The 14,226-nt window shown below is 39.6% G+C and overlaps 2 protein-coding genes and 1 long non-coding RNA gene across 3 annotated transcripts; 1 reads left to right on the forward strand and 2 right to left on the reverse strand.

Moving 5' to 3' along the window:
- Window positions 1–76: 76 nt before the first annotated feature.
- Window positions 77–5,330, reverse strand: LOC131302713 (WAT1-related protein At3g02690, chloroplastic). The gene is made up of 7 exons (XM_058329498.1): window positions 4,742–5,330; window positions 3,328–3,375; window positions 2,472–2,594; window positions 1,530–1,679; window positions 1,080–1,255; window positions 752–808; window positions 77–642 (listed from the first exon to the last, which is right to left on the reverse strand). The coding sequence occupies exons 1-7, from the start codon at window positions 5,252–5,254 to the stop codon at window positions 540–542; spliced, it is 1,170 nt and encodes a 389-aa protein (XP_058185481.1). The 5' UTR covers window positions 5,255–5,330; the 3' UTR covers window positions 77–539.
- A 2,847-nt stretch (window positions 5,331–8,177) lies between these two features.
- LOC131302715 (uncharacterized) lies at window positions 8,178–9,935 on the forward strand. Its single transcript, XR_009191889.1, has 3 exons — window positions 8,178–9,288; window positions 9,655–9,729; window positions 9,844–9,935. It is a non-coding gene; the product is annotated as an uncharacterized LOC131302715 (long non-coding RNA).
- Window positions 9,936–11,842: 1,907 nt separating this feature from the next.
- Window positions 11,843–12,945, reverse strand: LOC131302714 (NDR1/HIN1-like protein 6). The gene has a single exon (XM_058329499.1). It carries the CDS (start codon window positions 12,895–12,897, stop codon window positions 12,088–12,090), a length of 810 nt encoding a protein of 269 aa, XP_058185482.1. The 5' UTR covers window positions 12,898–12,945; the 3' UTR covers window positions 11,843–12,087.
- Window positions 12,946–14,226: the final 1,281 nt, after the last annotated feature.

The raw sequence follows: 14,226 nt of genomic DNA on the forward strand, positions 1-14,226 counted from the left end.
TATTCGCGTTGTGAAATTCTACATTTTCCATGCCCTAATAACAAATGGTCTCAAACAACGCAAGAAAATACTGTCATTCAGCAGAACATCTGGAAAACGCTTGCATTATCTGGGTAATGTACAGTACAGAAACCAACTTGAGTCCATCCCATTCAAGAACTGATTACAGATCTCTACAACAAATGCTTGCATTATCTGGGTAATATACAGTACAGAAACCACCTTGAGCCCATTCAGTCCATTTCCCATTCAAGAACTGATAAAGAATACAATACAGATCTCTATAACAAATTAACCCAAAGAAGGCCTTGCCTACCAATGATTGCACAATATCGACACCTCATATCATAGTCAGTGGGATTGTCCGGTGTGTGGTGGTAAGTACCTTCAAACCCTGTTTCCACTTTTCATCTGTGAGACATAAGCCTTGCTGTTCTTCCACGTATGCATGTAAACAGCGACCGGTACAACGTAGAAGAGCCAATAATTAAAGCTGGATATCCAGCTTGCCTTCTATTTTACTTGTGTCTTTTTGTTTGTTACTCCAAACTGTTCCTGTAATTAACCATGTATATTGCTGCAAGAGTAACGACAGCTCCGACTAGTTGCACAGGTGCGAAGGTTTCGCCAAGATAGAGGTACCTGTAGTAAGAAATAACTTTCATACAGAATAAATCGCAAACCAAGGGGGAAAGGGTATCAAGACCCACAAAGAAAGGGGTGGGGGAAATCCTTCACTGTGAAACCTTACCCAAAAATTGAAGCAAACACTGGAGTTAGGAAGGTTAGGGAGCTGAGCTTTGTCAAGCTACCTGAAATGTATCAGCAAATCCATGTTAATCCCAAAATAGAAGCCTGGATTATACTAACTAACTTAATGCAATACAATATTCAATATATGAGAATAAAAGAATAAGGGAAGCCAGAGAATAAGAATATGTAAAGTGAGGTTGCATTGCCAAATTGATCTAACCAGTTCAAGAAACCTCAACTAAACATAATAAAAGGCCGGAGAAGATGTATCCTAGGTCACACACAAAAGCATGATACAAAAATCCGAGCAATAGAAGACTAGAAACCTACCTCGTGTAGCATTGTAGAAGTATACACCATAGCTGATGGCACTTCCAAAAAGAGAAGTATAAAGGAGTGCCAAAAGGTCATTGGATGTAAGCTCCATAAAACTGCCATTGAGGGCAGGGTCATGATTCAGAAAAGAGATCACTACAAGGGGAAGTCCACCTATTACCATGTGCTGCAATAGAAATGGAATCCGAATCAATCCCTAATGTACACTATGCGCTTTGCTTTGTGAATCTGATGTATAAATATGATAGTAGGTGATCCTACAGTTATCTGAACAATAATTATCAGCTCTTACATGTGTTTTACATCTATAGTATATGATTATCACAATCATGGGATCATCTGCCATTTTTAAGGTTGGAGAGTTCCCATGGACATTAATAAGGATTTCTCAAGTGAGATTTAGCTTAAATATAAAAAAAAATGCAGAACGGATGACTCACCCATCCAGTGGCCATAACAGAATCAGAGTACTTGGAAACCCAGCGAACCATGACCGTACCCACTGCCATGCTTTGAGCTGCCAGGAGCATCCACCACTCTCCACTCCCCCACAGTGAGAAGTTGCTACCATTTAAAGAAAGCGCAGGTACCTATAGGATTGATTTTCACCAATACCAAAAAGCAGTTTGGGAAGATAAATAAGCACCAACAAATTGATCTTTCTGACTATTAAAATGGCAGGGGAGGTCTCTGCATATTTTTCAACCAAAGCGGTTCCAACTGCCTGAATCCCTACATTGTGGGAGACCAGTGTATTTTACTGTTGCTCAATGTGACGTGTTCAGCCTGTTTTTGGAGTCTTAAGGCAATACTACTATGAAGTGCTAGTTGTGGGAAGAGTCAGCAAAGTGATTGAAGCAAGGAATTTAATTCTAAACCCTGGATAGACAGGTAGCGCAACAAGTGTGACATGTACACCACTCCACTAATAAAGCATCCATGTTATCACACCTGTTGCAGAACAAAGCTAGGGAATGTGCTTATTGGTAATGAGAGCTAAACATTACACATCCAGGAGATTCAGTGTCTGAACTCCTAAGCCATATTTGTTCTATCACCTTCGAATTCATTATAGTCCTTCAAAGATTGTTCATTTGACAAGGATTGACAAAAATGGTTATTTAAGGGATGTCACCCACTAAGAGATATTACTAAATACTTAACGTAGGTAATCATGTTGCAGAAGTGTAATTCTTTCAAGAGTGTTGCAGTAAACGAGCACAAGGAAAAACAACATTTAATGCATTGGCATATTGTACGCGATTTGACTACCAAAAGAAAAGAACTAATATACCCCATTCATGAACCAAAAACTACAATAAAACTCATAAAGATTAGAAGAAACGAATAGAAACAACATTGGGGTCTTCTGATAAGCATACCTCAAGAAGTAGAAGGCCAATGACACCGAGCACAAGTCCTGCAGCTCCAACGAACCCAATGGATTCACCAAATAACAGGGAGGCTAGTACAGCCACTGTCAAAGGCTGAGAATCAATTATCACCTGAAATAGTCCGTTCCGACTTGTCAAATACTAAGTTCACTACGTACTTTTTAGGAAACCAACTGAATGAAATAATCTTACTTAGGAGAATTGAACTACGTCATAGTCAATTAACTCAGCAACATAGCTAATGGTTGGTCGGTTGCAAATTGAAAGTTTAGGAAAAAGCATTATTCATGCTCCATGTTATTCACAGTCTACATTGCGTACAAGAAAGACAATGCGGAGGGTGAATAACAATTCCCCAAGGTTTTGGCACTATCCTCTTTTTTCTCCTTAAAACTTGCTCTCTTCACAATCCAATCAGTGCCTATTGGCTGTAACTAGTTTGCTTTCTGTTATCATTTATGTTTTCGTGTTTTCAGCTCAAATGTTCTGAAAACAGTCTGGTTTTTTTTGGAGGAATACAGAAACAAAGCAAGACTGTAAGATAACATGGAAAAGATGGTTTCACTTGTCACCACAGCAAGTAAAAGCATGCCAAAGAGCATTTCCACTTCGAAACATTTCTGAGGAAAGATGTTCTTGGTGGCAGAATGAAAACAGGAAACATGAGACACAACCAAACTACTAGAATTCCCTGAAATTAGCCGTGCTTGATTATTGACAATACAGCATATCAGCAACCATCCAAAGAATAAGATCTCCAACTCCCCTCAACCCCTAGAGTAGTTAAACTATTTGCCATTTATGATAGTAATGGAAAGCTATAACAAGGAATAATAGCACATACACTGCCCAAACCTGCTGATGTCCGCTCTAAACCTTCAGCAAGAAATCCCTGTCCAAGGAATAAAAATCGTTGAACAACATATTACTTCCTCAGCACTAATCATTTCTACAAGAGAAAAACTAAAGAATATTTATTGCAAAAGAACCTCTCCCTCTATATTTGTCGTGTGTTTGTGTGCGTGTGTTGATTGCAATGAACATGAAAGAAGACCCTTCATTTCATACACAGTTTATCAAACATTTATTTACAATACAACGGGGCCAACTGGACATGTTGTATTTAATTGAAGACCAAAGAGGGACGATCCCGTGGTGTGAAAGCAGTGTAGGCAAAAGGTACAAATGGGCACATTATTGGTGCTTTAGCAACTCACTAGGCTATATGGAACGTACACCTGCGATTGCAACCGAATAAAAGCTAGATGACCAAGTGAGTGAGACAACTGTACCATTTACGTTTCTTTCCGCAATTGTAGCTGTGATTAACAGTTAACAATTATAGAATTTTACTATTTGTCAACAGAGACGACTCTTTACTATAAAGTCATCAACTGAAAATGTGTGACTTCAAACAAGTGCCCCTAAATCGTCTATAAGTAGAGGATTTCTCCTCCAGAGTTTCAAACCTCTCATTTCCTTCCCGTCTATTGACCGAATTTTTTTAGCTTTTAGCAATTTACTTAGAGATTGCTATACTATACCCAGAACCCATAGGCTTTCCCGGGTTCCTGTAATGACCCCTAAGGCCCTAATCCAGTAGGTAATATTTCAAGCCTCCAAGCCCAACTGCGTATCCATTTTCCTAGTGGATCTGTTTATTTGACCAGATATTAGCATTGGATTGTATAACGGATATTTGCACTGGATTCGACCATACAGTGACCAAAAATCCATGTTTGGTTAAAATAGTTACAGATTAAACACACCTCGGATATATAATCTGTATGCACGAAATATAGTCTTACTGGTATGGGTTATGATATTGCTATGATCACTATAATCCTGTGAGATTGTATCTGGAGGAATTGTATATGTTTCACTGTTGACCCTATATTTCTTGTTAACTCCCAACACATCTTTGATCCATAGAGAGTGATGTATAGAGGTATCAAACGGGCCAGGCTGGCACCATTTACCTTCGTGCCAACCATGCCGTGCCGGTCTCGTTTACTTAATTGTGTTGGGCCGTGCGGTGCTCACGCCGGCCCATCTCCAACCGAGTTTCATCATGAAAAATTTTTTGCGTAAAAACTAATGACTTAGTATTTGTCGTGCCGTGCCCCATGCCCATGCCTGTCTAGAACGGTGCCATGCCGTGCCATACCCGGCCCATCTAAAACCGTACCCGTGCCAGCCCGCCCGTTTGACACCTCTAGACTAATGTATACACCAAACGAGAAAAGAAGAAAACGAACCTGAAAACAAGTAGCATCCACTAGTGCAAACAGAGAAATGGACAACCACGCCATGACTCCAGAGGGAAGAGGCCGACCTCTGGCTGCAGCAAAACCAACCAACAAAACTCCAGCCGGAATCAGCCTAAACGAGGAAACAAAAAACGGACCCGTCTTAGGCAACACCTCCTTCATCGCCACCATCGCCGTCCCCCAGAAAAAGAACGGCGACACCAGCAATCCCCATTCCCATAATACCCCCACCAACGACAATTCGTCCGGCAGTTTTGGGCTTTCGGATGATGGGTCTTCGGGTTCGGACTCGACGTCGGTTCCGGTGCCTACGCAGTCGAGTTGGGTGGACGGTGGGGATTCGAGTTGGGTGTCTTTGGAGGTGCAATTGGGGGTAAATTTGACGCGGTTGAGGTTGATGGTGAGGGAGTTGCTGCGGTTGAGGAGGGTTTTGGGGTAATTTCGAGTAGTAGTGGGGATTGAGGGGGAAAGAAGGGGTGAGAGTGAAACTGCCATCGTCATTGGCAGTTTTGGTGAGCTGCGGTCATGTGGAAGAAGATGATGAAGTGGGAAGTGGGAAGTAACTTGTGGTTCAGAGCAAAGTTGTCAATACACCGGCCAGCGTACCGTTTTCACTACTGGAATGGTACGTACTGGTACCGGACTGTATCCCGGTATCATTTTCGGATTTACCGCAATTAATATTTTATATATATATATTTAATATATATCTACCATTTTGCCTAATTTTAAGTATAAACATAAACAAAATGTAAAAAAAAAAAAAAGAGAAGGTAATTTTGTATCGGCCGGAACACTGGAAAATGTCCGAAATAGACCGGTATCGTCCGGTACATCCGGTATTGGCCAGAATAGGCCGGTATTTCAACCGGAACGGATCTCTAGTATTTGTGTTCCGTTTAAGCACCGGTACGATATGTACCAGCCGGTACGGAACGGATTTCACAACTCTGGTTCAAAGGAGGAATTATTCAATGCCCTGAATTAAAGTTGAGCACCAATTTAGATCACATATTTTGTGTTTCATTGATTCATTCCCAAGAGTTGTGTTAGTATTGTTTAGCACCACACTAACGTGTAATCTAGATTCGTGCTCTTCAGAGGCATTGAATATCTTCTTGGTTCAGAGCAAGGTCGACATTAGCCACTTAATCTTCAAAATGGTCTCTTGTTGCGCTCTGTGCTCGTGTTCTAAATTTTCACATCCACAATTTCCATGTTGCACCCCCGCACTTGCCCACGCAATGTGTAACTTAGACTTAGACTCTATTTGGAACCTAAGGAAAGGATTTCCTTTCTATTGTTTGGTTTGAAGAGAAAAAGTGAAGAAAATAAAAATTTTAAATGTAGTGAATAGTAAACTTTCCCTCCCATTTTCCTCTCATTTTTCTTCTCTTTTATTTTCCTTTCTTTTTCTTTCCTTTCCCTAGGTTCCAAACAGAGCCTTAGGTCCCGTTCGGCTAAATGAGTTAATTGGCTTTTTTTTTGTTTTTATTTAATTTTTTCGTATTTGTTAGTTTTCCGTCAATTTTTGGGGGATTATTGCATCATCATGACGAAATGAATCTAAAAAGTAAAAAATTATGATCGAAATTCAATTTTTTTTGAATAAAAGACGAAAAAATTGGCTTATTGACTTATTTTTGTCTTTATTAAAAAAAATTAGGTTTCGATCGTAATTTTTTACTTTCTAGATTCCTCTTGTCATGAGGATACAATAATCCTCAAAAAATTGAAGAAAAACTAAAAAATATGAAAAAAAAATTGAATAAGAACAAAAAAATAAACCAGTTGACTTATTTAGCCGAACTGGGTCTTAGAAGAACAGAAGGCCCAGCCTTCATGGACTTCGGCTTAGTGAAAGAGTGGTGATGCGAGGATTGGTGGACTTGGGCTTGGGCTTCAATGTAAGCATCTATAGCGAATTTGGTTCAAACTGCAGGTTTTTTCAGATAGCCTAATATCGCGGCCTGAGATATTGGGTCTAATAAAAATAGATTGCGCCCAAATTAACAAGTATAGAACTTTGCGGTTTGAACAAATTCGCTTTTTTATCAGACCCAATGTTGATGGGCTAAACCATCTTGTAGGCAAACAAATAAAAATTGAAATTGTGACTTCCGAAGAGACTTGAGCTAGCGATTCCGTAAACAAATAAATATATTGTAAGCGAACAAGTCTAGAACCATACCCAATTCACGTACACTTGCACACAAGTTCACATGTTTTGAAAGTTATACATATTACATATTTGTATGGTGTAGCGTGTCCGGAATTCACCATAAAAATGAGGGTGTATATGTAAATGAGGTACAAGTAGCAAGGTTATATTTTTATATATATAAAAAATCAACATTAATGCTACATACCTTGAAAGGGTATGTAGCAATTCATTTCAAAATACCCGAAGGATACAAATATTTCATCAGAAAATATAGGAATTAACCAAAATCTAGAACAAAACACATCCACAAGGAAGCTCCAGAGAACATATTGTCAAGGCAGACCATACATAAATGCAGAGTTTTGAGCCCGCCTCCGATTTTAATAGTAGTGCTCGAAGGGTCAACTCAAACCATAGCCCTAAGTGCAGATGAAATCAACTACAAACCAGTGACAAAGAAAACAAATGCAGCAACAAAATAGGAACAAAGAAAACAAAAGCAGCAACAAAATAAAAACTGGACTTATTTGCCCGCTAACCATGCCCACTGAATCTTAGGAGTAGACCGGTATAGTCACCGAACGGAAGAAACCAGCCGAGGAACCCCCTCAAGATACATAGAATTGTTGTAAAATCAAACCTCCAAGTATACATCCAATTCTGAGCAATCGAAGCATTCATGTGATCACCTCTAGGAAGGCATGAACGCCTCCAAGTATACTAGAGCAATCCAACTATCCAAGCATATGAAACACCAAATTTGTTACACATTCATCAAGTACACTCTAGTGTATTAGTCCCTAGTCCCTACCAAGTTTTTCCCTTTAGGAGGTGGATCATCTCCGGTCCAAGTTTTGAACAAGAGCAGACAATCGAAACTTGACCATCCAATGTTGCAATCAATAGTTCGAATCTGCTCACAAACCCTTTGCAAAGAATTTGCGAGCAAATTTGAGCCATTAATTTTTCTAACGTACAACCTAAATTATGACTGTTTCCTTCTGTCCAAACTTGAATTTGGATCAGAGAGAATCCGAGCCTTTTCCCTTTGTACCGTAAATCCAGTTCAGACCCGCCGCATCAACAGCTACTATTGTACCAGGAATTTGCAAATGGGTCACGCTGACGGTACCATTTACCTCACAGCGCCAAAGCAGTGGCCACTTCCTCCATTGTTGCGCTCTCTCTCTCTCTCTCTCTCTCTCTCTCTCTCTCTCTCTCTCTCTCTCGCAGTGGCCACTTCCTCCATTGTTGCTCTCTCTCTCTCTCTCTCTCTCTCATCGTCCAACCTTACAGGAATCTCTTACTATTTCACATATATCTTTTTCTGCACCAAACTCGTATCAGTCTTTTTAGTGTCATCCCCGAGTGTTCGATGAAAATCCCAAACCATCTTGAAAATCATTTACGCAACATCCGTAACTGGACTCTAACTAACAGTCACATTGCATATTCACTAGTTTGAGCAATGTAGAACTTCAGGCCCCTCGACAATTGATACCGCCTGTTGGTCTTGGTGATTTTACCCGTTGTGGTGGTGGGTTCGATGGGGTTACTCTGCAAATTTGGCAGTTTTGCTTGTTTAAGCGATCGGGTTTGCTTGTTTAAGTGAACATTTCTTGCTGCACGGTAGCTGTTTACTTTTGCTGATCAGCGGAGCGGTCAGCGGGCATGTGTCCTAAAAAGTTATTTGATCTTAATTTGCTATTTTCTTACCTTTCATATCTTTCTTGTGGAGGGACAATTATAGTGGTTTCTGGCTTGATCAAGAACTTCACGTTCACGGCTCAGGGTTGTCTTTGCAATAATCCGGAGTATGTCCGTCAAATGTTTTCGTCATTCCCTGCAAAGAAATTGGTTTAACCTGCTTTCTCCGTTGGGGGTGTGTGCCTATCATTTTCCTTTTACTTATCCCTCTTTTTCAACTTCCTCCATCTGATTTACTGTCAAATATACAATTCCCACTTTCAATTACCATGGTTCTTGGATGACTTCTGAACAGAATATCTAAATTAAAAAATTATTTTTTGCTCAGAGGAATGACTTTGGACATGATAAATTATACAGTTTATATGGGTAAAAGCATGGATTAGCTGAGCGAATTGTGACTAGTTTGTTTATTTGATTGTTTACATAGTTTAAGTTGTTTAACGTGTTAAAACTTTGCCACGTGAACCAAAGGTCAACTCTTTTGAATGCGTGGTTTGATTTTTTTTCCCTTCCTTTTCTTGTGCAGCAGACTTTGCAAAGGTGTGAGTATCCTACTGTCAAAGAATTCAGCTTGTAACTAGTGTTGATTTCACATAATGTCAAGTGGGACTGGGCTTGAACCTCTTGTAGATCCATATGCAATCCTCAAATCTGTTTTAATGTACGATTGGTGATCCTTTACCTTCCCTCTATGCCTCTCTCTGTGAAAAAAGCAAAATTTGGTCCTACAACTTATTAATGTGTAACCTTACTGGTATATATTATTTACACTCTTATTTCTATAACTTAGATTAGCTGGATGAGCAAATCTTTTCTTTTTAACCTTTTTCTTTTCTTTTCCGGTGACTATCTTTTCTACCACTTGTTGAATCGTTTGTTAGTTTTTACAGAAACATTTTCAGTCCTCACAAATGATGGACGCAACCTAGTGGTTACTGGTTAGCTAATAGTTTGAGCATCACAGCTTAGTATTGCAAAACAATCGATTCTGGTTCAGTTGTGCTGATTATTACTGTTTTCTCTTCAGGGAGTTTTAAAAGGTTTTGATCAGGCCAAAAATAGAATCCTTGATGAATCTCATGAGCGGGTTTACTCCACAAAGGTTTGCATCGGTTCCTATTGAAACCATCATGATTTGGATCTTAAGCTTTGTGATTCCTTGCAATCGTGCCTCGTTGCGAGATAAATAGTACTTTATTTAACTCTTTACTTACAGATACATTTGGCTATGAGCGGAGCTGTAGTGGGGCAGGCGAGGGGCCCAGCCCTACCCATTTTCTTAAAAGCTAATATTAGGTATATGTCATAACTTTTTGGTTTAAATTTGTATACTAGTATATCTATTATTTAATCTTGGATAAATTTAAAAAATACTACATCACCTTACAAAATTTTGTGAATTACTTTCATAGACAAGAAGTCAATAAGTATGTACATGTTTGTCTGAGTTAGAGAAGAAAAAGTGTACTAATTTCCTGTTTTTATTGCTGTATTGGGCAAAAACTGTCTAAAGATATAATGTATAACACCACTACACAAAGAAATGTATTAATATAAAAGTGTATTTTCTTTGAATGAAAGTTTGTCTCCTCGTCCGGCCCCCTCGGATTGAAATCCTTGCTCTGCCACTGGCTGTGATTGTACATGTTGCCTATGAACAATCATGAAAGTGTATATTCCATTATGCCCCTCACCCCTCTCTCCCCGGTAGAATTGTCATATCCTTTCTTGTGTTAATTTTTAACATCCAGTGATTCATTCAGAAATTCTATGCCATTTACACTCTTATTTGCAGGAAGGTGTCCAACAATTTGTGTTAGGTCCATAAATCACGCGAGTCGACAATATGTATGGAGTGTTCTATTTAACTACTACTACTATTTATTACACTGGTTGTTAATCAATTCATCTGTTTTCTTTACCTCATAATTGAAATTGATTGTTCTAATCCATCGGTTTGCAGAAGCAGTGTGGGGGAAATCGATGAAGAGATGGATGCCGGCCTAGAATTGTCAAAACTACGAGCTCATCCACCAAAAGGCTGTTATTATCCATTAAAGAACAACATGGTATGGGCAGTTCTTCACTTAGTGTTTAAGAGGTGAATCTGCTTAAATTGGATTTAACGAGTAAAATGGTGGGGAAATAACGTACGTGATTAATTCTAAGCTAGGAACTGTAGTATATATTGGACCGTAAAGTGGTTTCAAATACTGGATGGTCTGTACAATGCGATCACTTTACTATCTGTTTCCGTTATTTTTCTATGGTTTTGGATCAACAACTAGTGAATATTTGGCTGGGGAAGGCAAAAAAACAAGAAGTCAATAAAAATCTACCACATTGCCAACTAAAAGGTTAAAACTTTGACGAATTAATCTATATAATAATGTACTTGGTATTTGTTGTTCTTCGCCGGCCATTTCCTTTTTATCATTCCCCAGTTTTATTTAAAATGTTTTTGAGCCATGTTATATGTACTTCAGTATGAGTACGAGGTAGGGATGTAGGTCCAAGTGTTGGACCTTCGTAAATTTTTTTGATACCTTCGTAATTGTAAGTAATAGAATATTGTAATCTGTCCAAAAGTTAGCTATGTTATAAAGTATTTCGAAATTCTCTTTAAATGAAATGAGATTAAGTAGGAATAGGGAACTTCTATGTTCCATCGATGCAGAAAGGTAGAAATGTTTCTTTCTAGATAATGTGAGGTTATTTTCTTTCAAATTTAATTAACGACAGACAATTTAAGTGTTGAAATTGGATACGGGCAGATCCCACACCCTTTCTCCTGCGTCGAGTGTCTGGCAACTCAGGCTTGGAGTGAGGATGAAGTTGCTGGGTATTCCACTGATTTGGAACCACAGAAACTATGGTCCTGCCTTCTGGATTTGACAAGAAAGCTTCATGGGATTGCTGTTCTTGATGGTAGATTTCCATGTTCCTCAATTTTCCCCAAATCAACTTGCTTTTATGTCTGTCTGAAAGACTAAAACTCAGTAACATATGGGAAATGAATCGTTTGCGTACTATTGTTGAACACATTGTGTGCCCTAGAAAAATAGGGGTACGCCATTAAGTTGGACTTAGCTCGAAACTGAACCTTTCTCCCTAAAAACTAAGTCAGACAACACTAAGTCATCGCTTAGATCATGAACGTTATACGTGTAACATAGTATAATTTTGTCAATGCTTAGAAAACTGAAATGTAGGAGTGGAGTAGGAAATCTCAATAAATAAATAATCTGAATACGTATACATTATGTGTATAGAATAACAAGGTGGAGGGGGAATGTCAAAGATGATCCTCCACTTGGGTTAAACAACACCCAAAACCCAAAAGCAAATAACATCATGTATAATCCTCATCTTGGGTAAACAGCACCCATAGCAAAAATACAAATAATACTGATCTAATGGTATATGGCACAAGTAATGGAGGTAATGAAAACTAAGTAAGCTAGAACCTAAACCTAAACTTACACGTACTGCTCTTAATGCTAATAACATCATTAGCATCTAAGCTATCGACCACCAGGTTGCACCTAACCAAGAACTTCCACTTCGTCAGCTTGAGAGACCCAAGCTTGATCCGCACCGGCACTGTCGCCCTCATTCTCAGAGGGATGCTTCCGGTCTGCTGCTGGGCCTGCAGCGACTGCAGCAGATTGGCCGCGTCCTGAGTTTGTCCTGTCAGGGCTACGGTGAGCACCGTCGTGTTCTGATGGCCCTGATAGAACTTAGGCAATGAACCCTGGCAAAGCTGTGTTGAGACGTACCACACGCTTATGCTACTCCCGCTCTCATAGTATATACCGATCTTCTTATTGGGGTTTCGTGCGGTGATGTTCACGTCGAATGTTGCGTAGAGGGTGTTGTCGTTGTTCAGACTGAACTGGGTGATTGTCAGGTCGTCAACGGAGTACTTTGGGATTTTCGGCTTGAAGACGAAGTAGATTATGGCAGCGAGGATTCCGAGGACGAGGATTAGGAATATGAGGAGAGATATAGTCCAACAAAAGCACTTGCACCAGCAGCTTCTTCTCTTGGGTGGTCTCGAGTGAGTCACCGGAATCGTGCGGCCGAACGGCGGGTATTCCGCTGGCGCGGGTGCGCCTCTGTCGGACTTGGCTGCACCGGGGGGCACGAGTGGAGCCGACAGCGTTTGGGGCGGCGTCTGGGGCGGTGTCTCGGGCGCCTCGGGGTCGTGCACCACCGGATGGATCTTCTGATGATCTGCCATTGATTGATGGTTGTGAAATAAACTCATCTGTATCCTTTTGTTTCTAGAGCTAAGCTTGGTCTAATATAGGCTTTCGGGACAGGGCCGTTGTGTGTAGGAGGAGTATGAAAGCTCCATTTTTTTTAAAAAGTCATAATTGGCAGTTTCCTATTTTTGACTTTATGGAGAAGGCTTGATGGGGAGTTCTCACATGGCATCAGTGCTTTTATATTTTGGGTGTTTGATTCAGTCTTCAACAATTTTGCAATGTTAAATTTTGCGGAAGTGCCCTGCAGGATTGTAGTGCACAATTTGAGCTGTCCAAAGTGCTTTCAACGTTCTAGATTTCAAACATTATCTTCTAATGTAAGAATACTTATTTTACTTGTAAGATAATAGGGACCGTTAAAAACACTTTGAACGGCTCAGATTGTTCATTACAACCCTGTTGGACACTTCCTCCCTGCAGGATCCACAGGTCCGCTCTTAACCAAGTGGTAAATGACAATAATATATTTCTTTGTTTATTTATTGTTGGATGAGGTAATTTTTCTTTGGAAATGGCTCTTCCTACTCTCAGGTGCAAATTGGACCGTCCAGTTTCGGCATTTGGAGCTAGATGGGCCTATTTTTATGATAAAAACTGTTTATCTTGTAGAGCTCGTTGATAAAAGCATTCTAGCAAAAAAATTGTGTTGCTTGGTATCCTATAAAAATGATTTCTGAGATACATTGATCTTAAAGAAAATAGGCTGACACAATGAATCAGAAATCATTAATTTAAGACAATTTTGAATCAATCATTTATTGGGGATTTTCAATTAATGAGATGTTGTAATAGTGAAAGTTTTGGACAGGGCTATAATGTGAACAATTTCGATCATTAAAACGAGCTTGGGATGGGGGTTAGAAAATCGAAACCATAGCTGATCCAGTTTTTGTCCACCGGGGATGATCCGGTTCTTATTCCTTTTTTAAAACCATATTCGGTGACGTTGGACCTATTAAAACAAAAACTAAAACCAAGAGTAAATTATTCAAGTAAATTATATATTTAAGATATTATGCGGTGCCCTTTCGTCTACCTCACGTAGTGTCCCAAATTTTTTACTTTAACACACATTCATGATGTAGCCGAATGTACTATGTGGCGTTGGGGCCAGAGACGGAATAGCTTTTCGTTGAAGATTTGGGTGTCTTTTCAATCTCTTTTTTCAGCGTTCTTGTAACTTATCTCGTGCAAACACTGAAACACGGCTGATCCTGAAATTCGAGAGAGAGAGAGAGAGAGAGAGAGAGGAAAGAAGAAGGAAATTGGCAACGGCCAAGTCAAAGTTCATATGCTTTGGAAGGAAGCTTCTATAAAGGCAGTACGCG

This window comes from Rhododendron vialii, chromosome 10a, assembly GCF_030253575.1.
Source record: "Rhododendron vialii isolate Sample 1 chromosome 10a, ASM3025357v1".
Classification (NCBI taxonomy): Eukaryota; Viridiplantae; Streptophyta; class Magnoliopsida; order Ericales; family Ericaceae; genus Rhododendron; species Rhododendron vialii.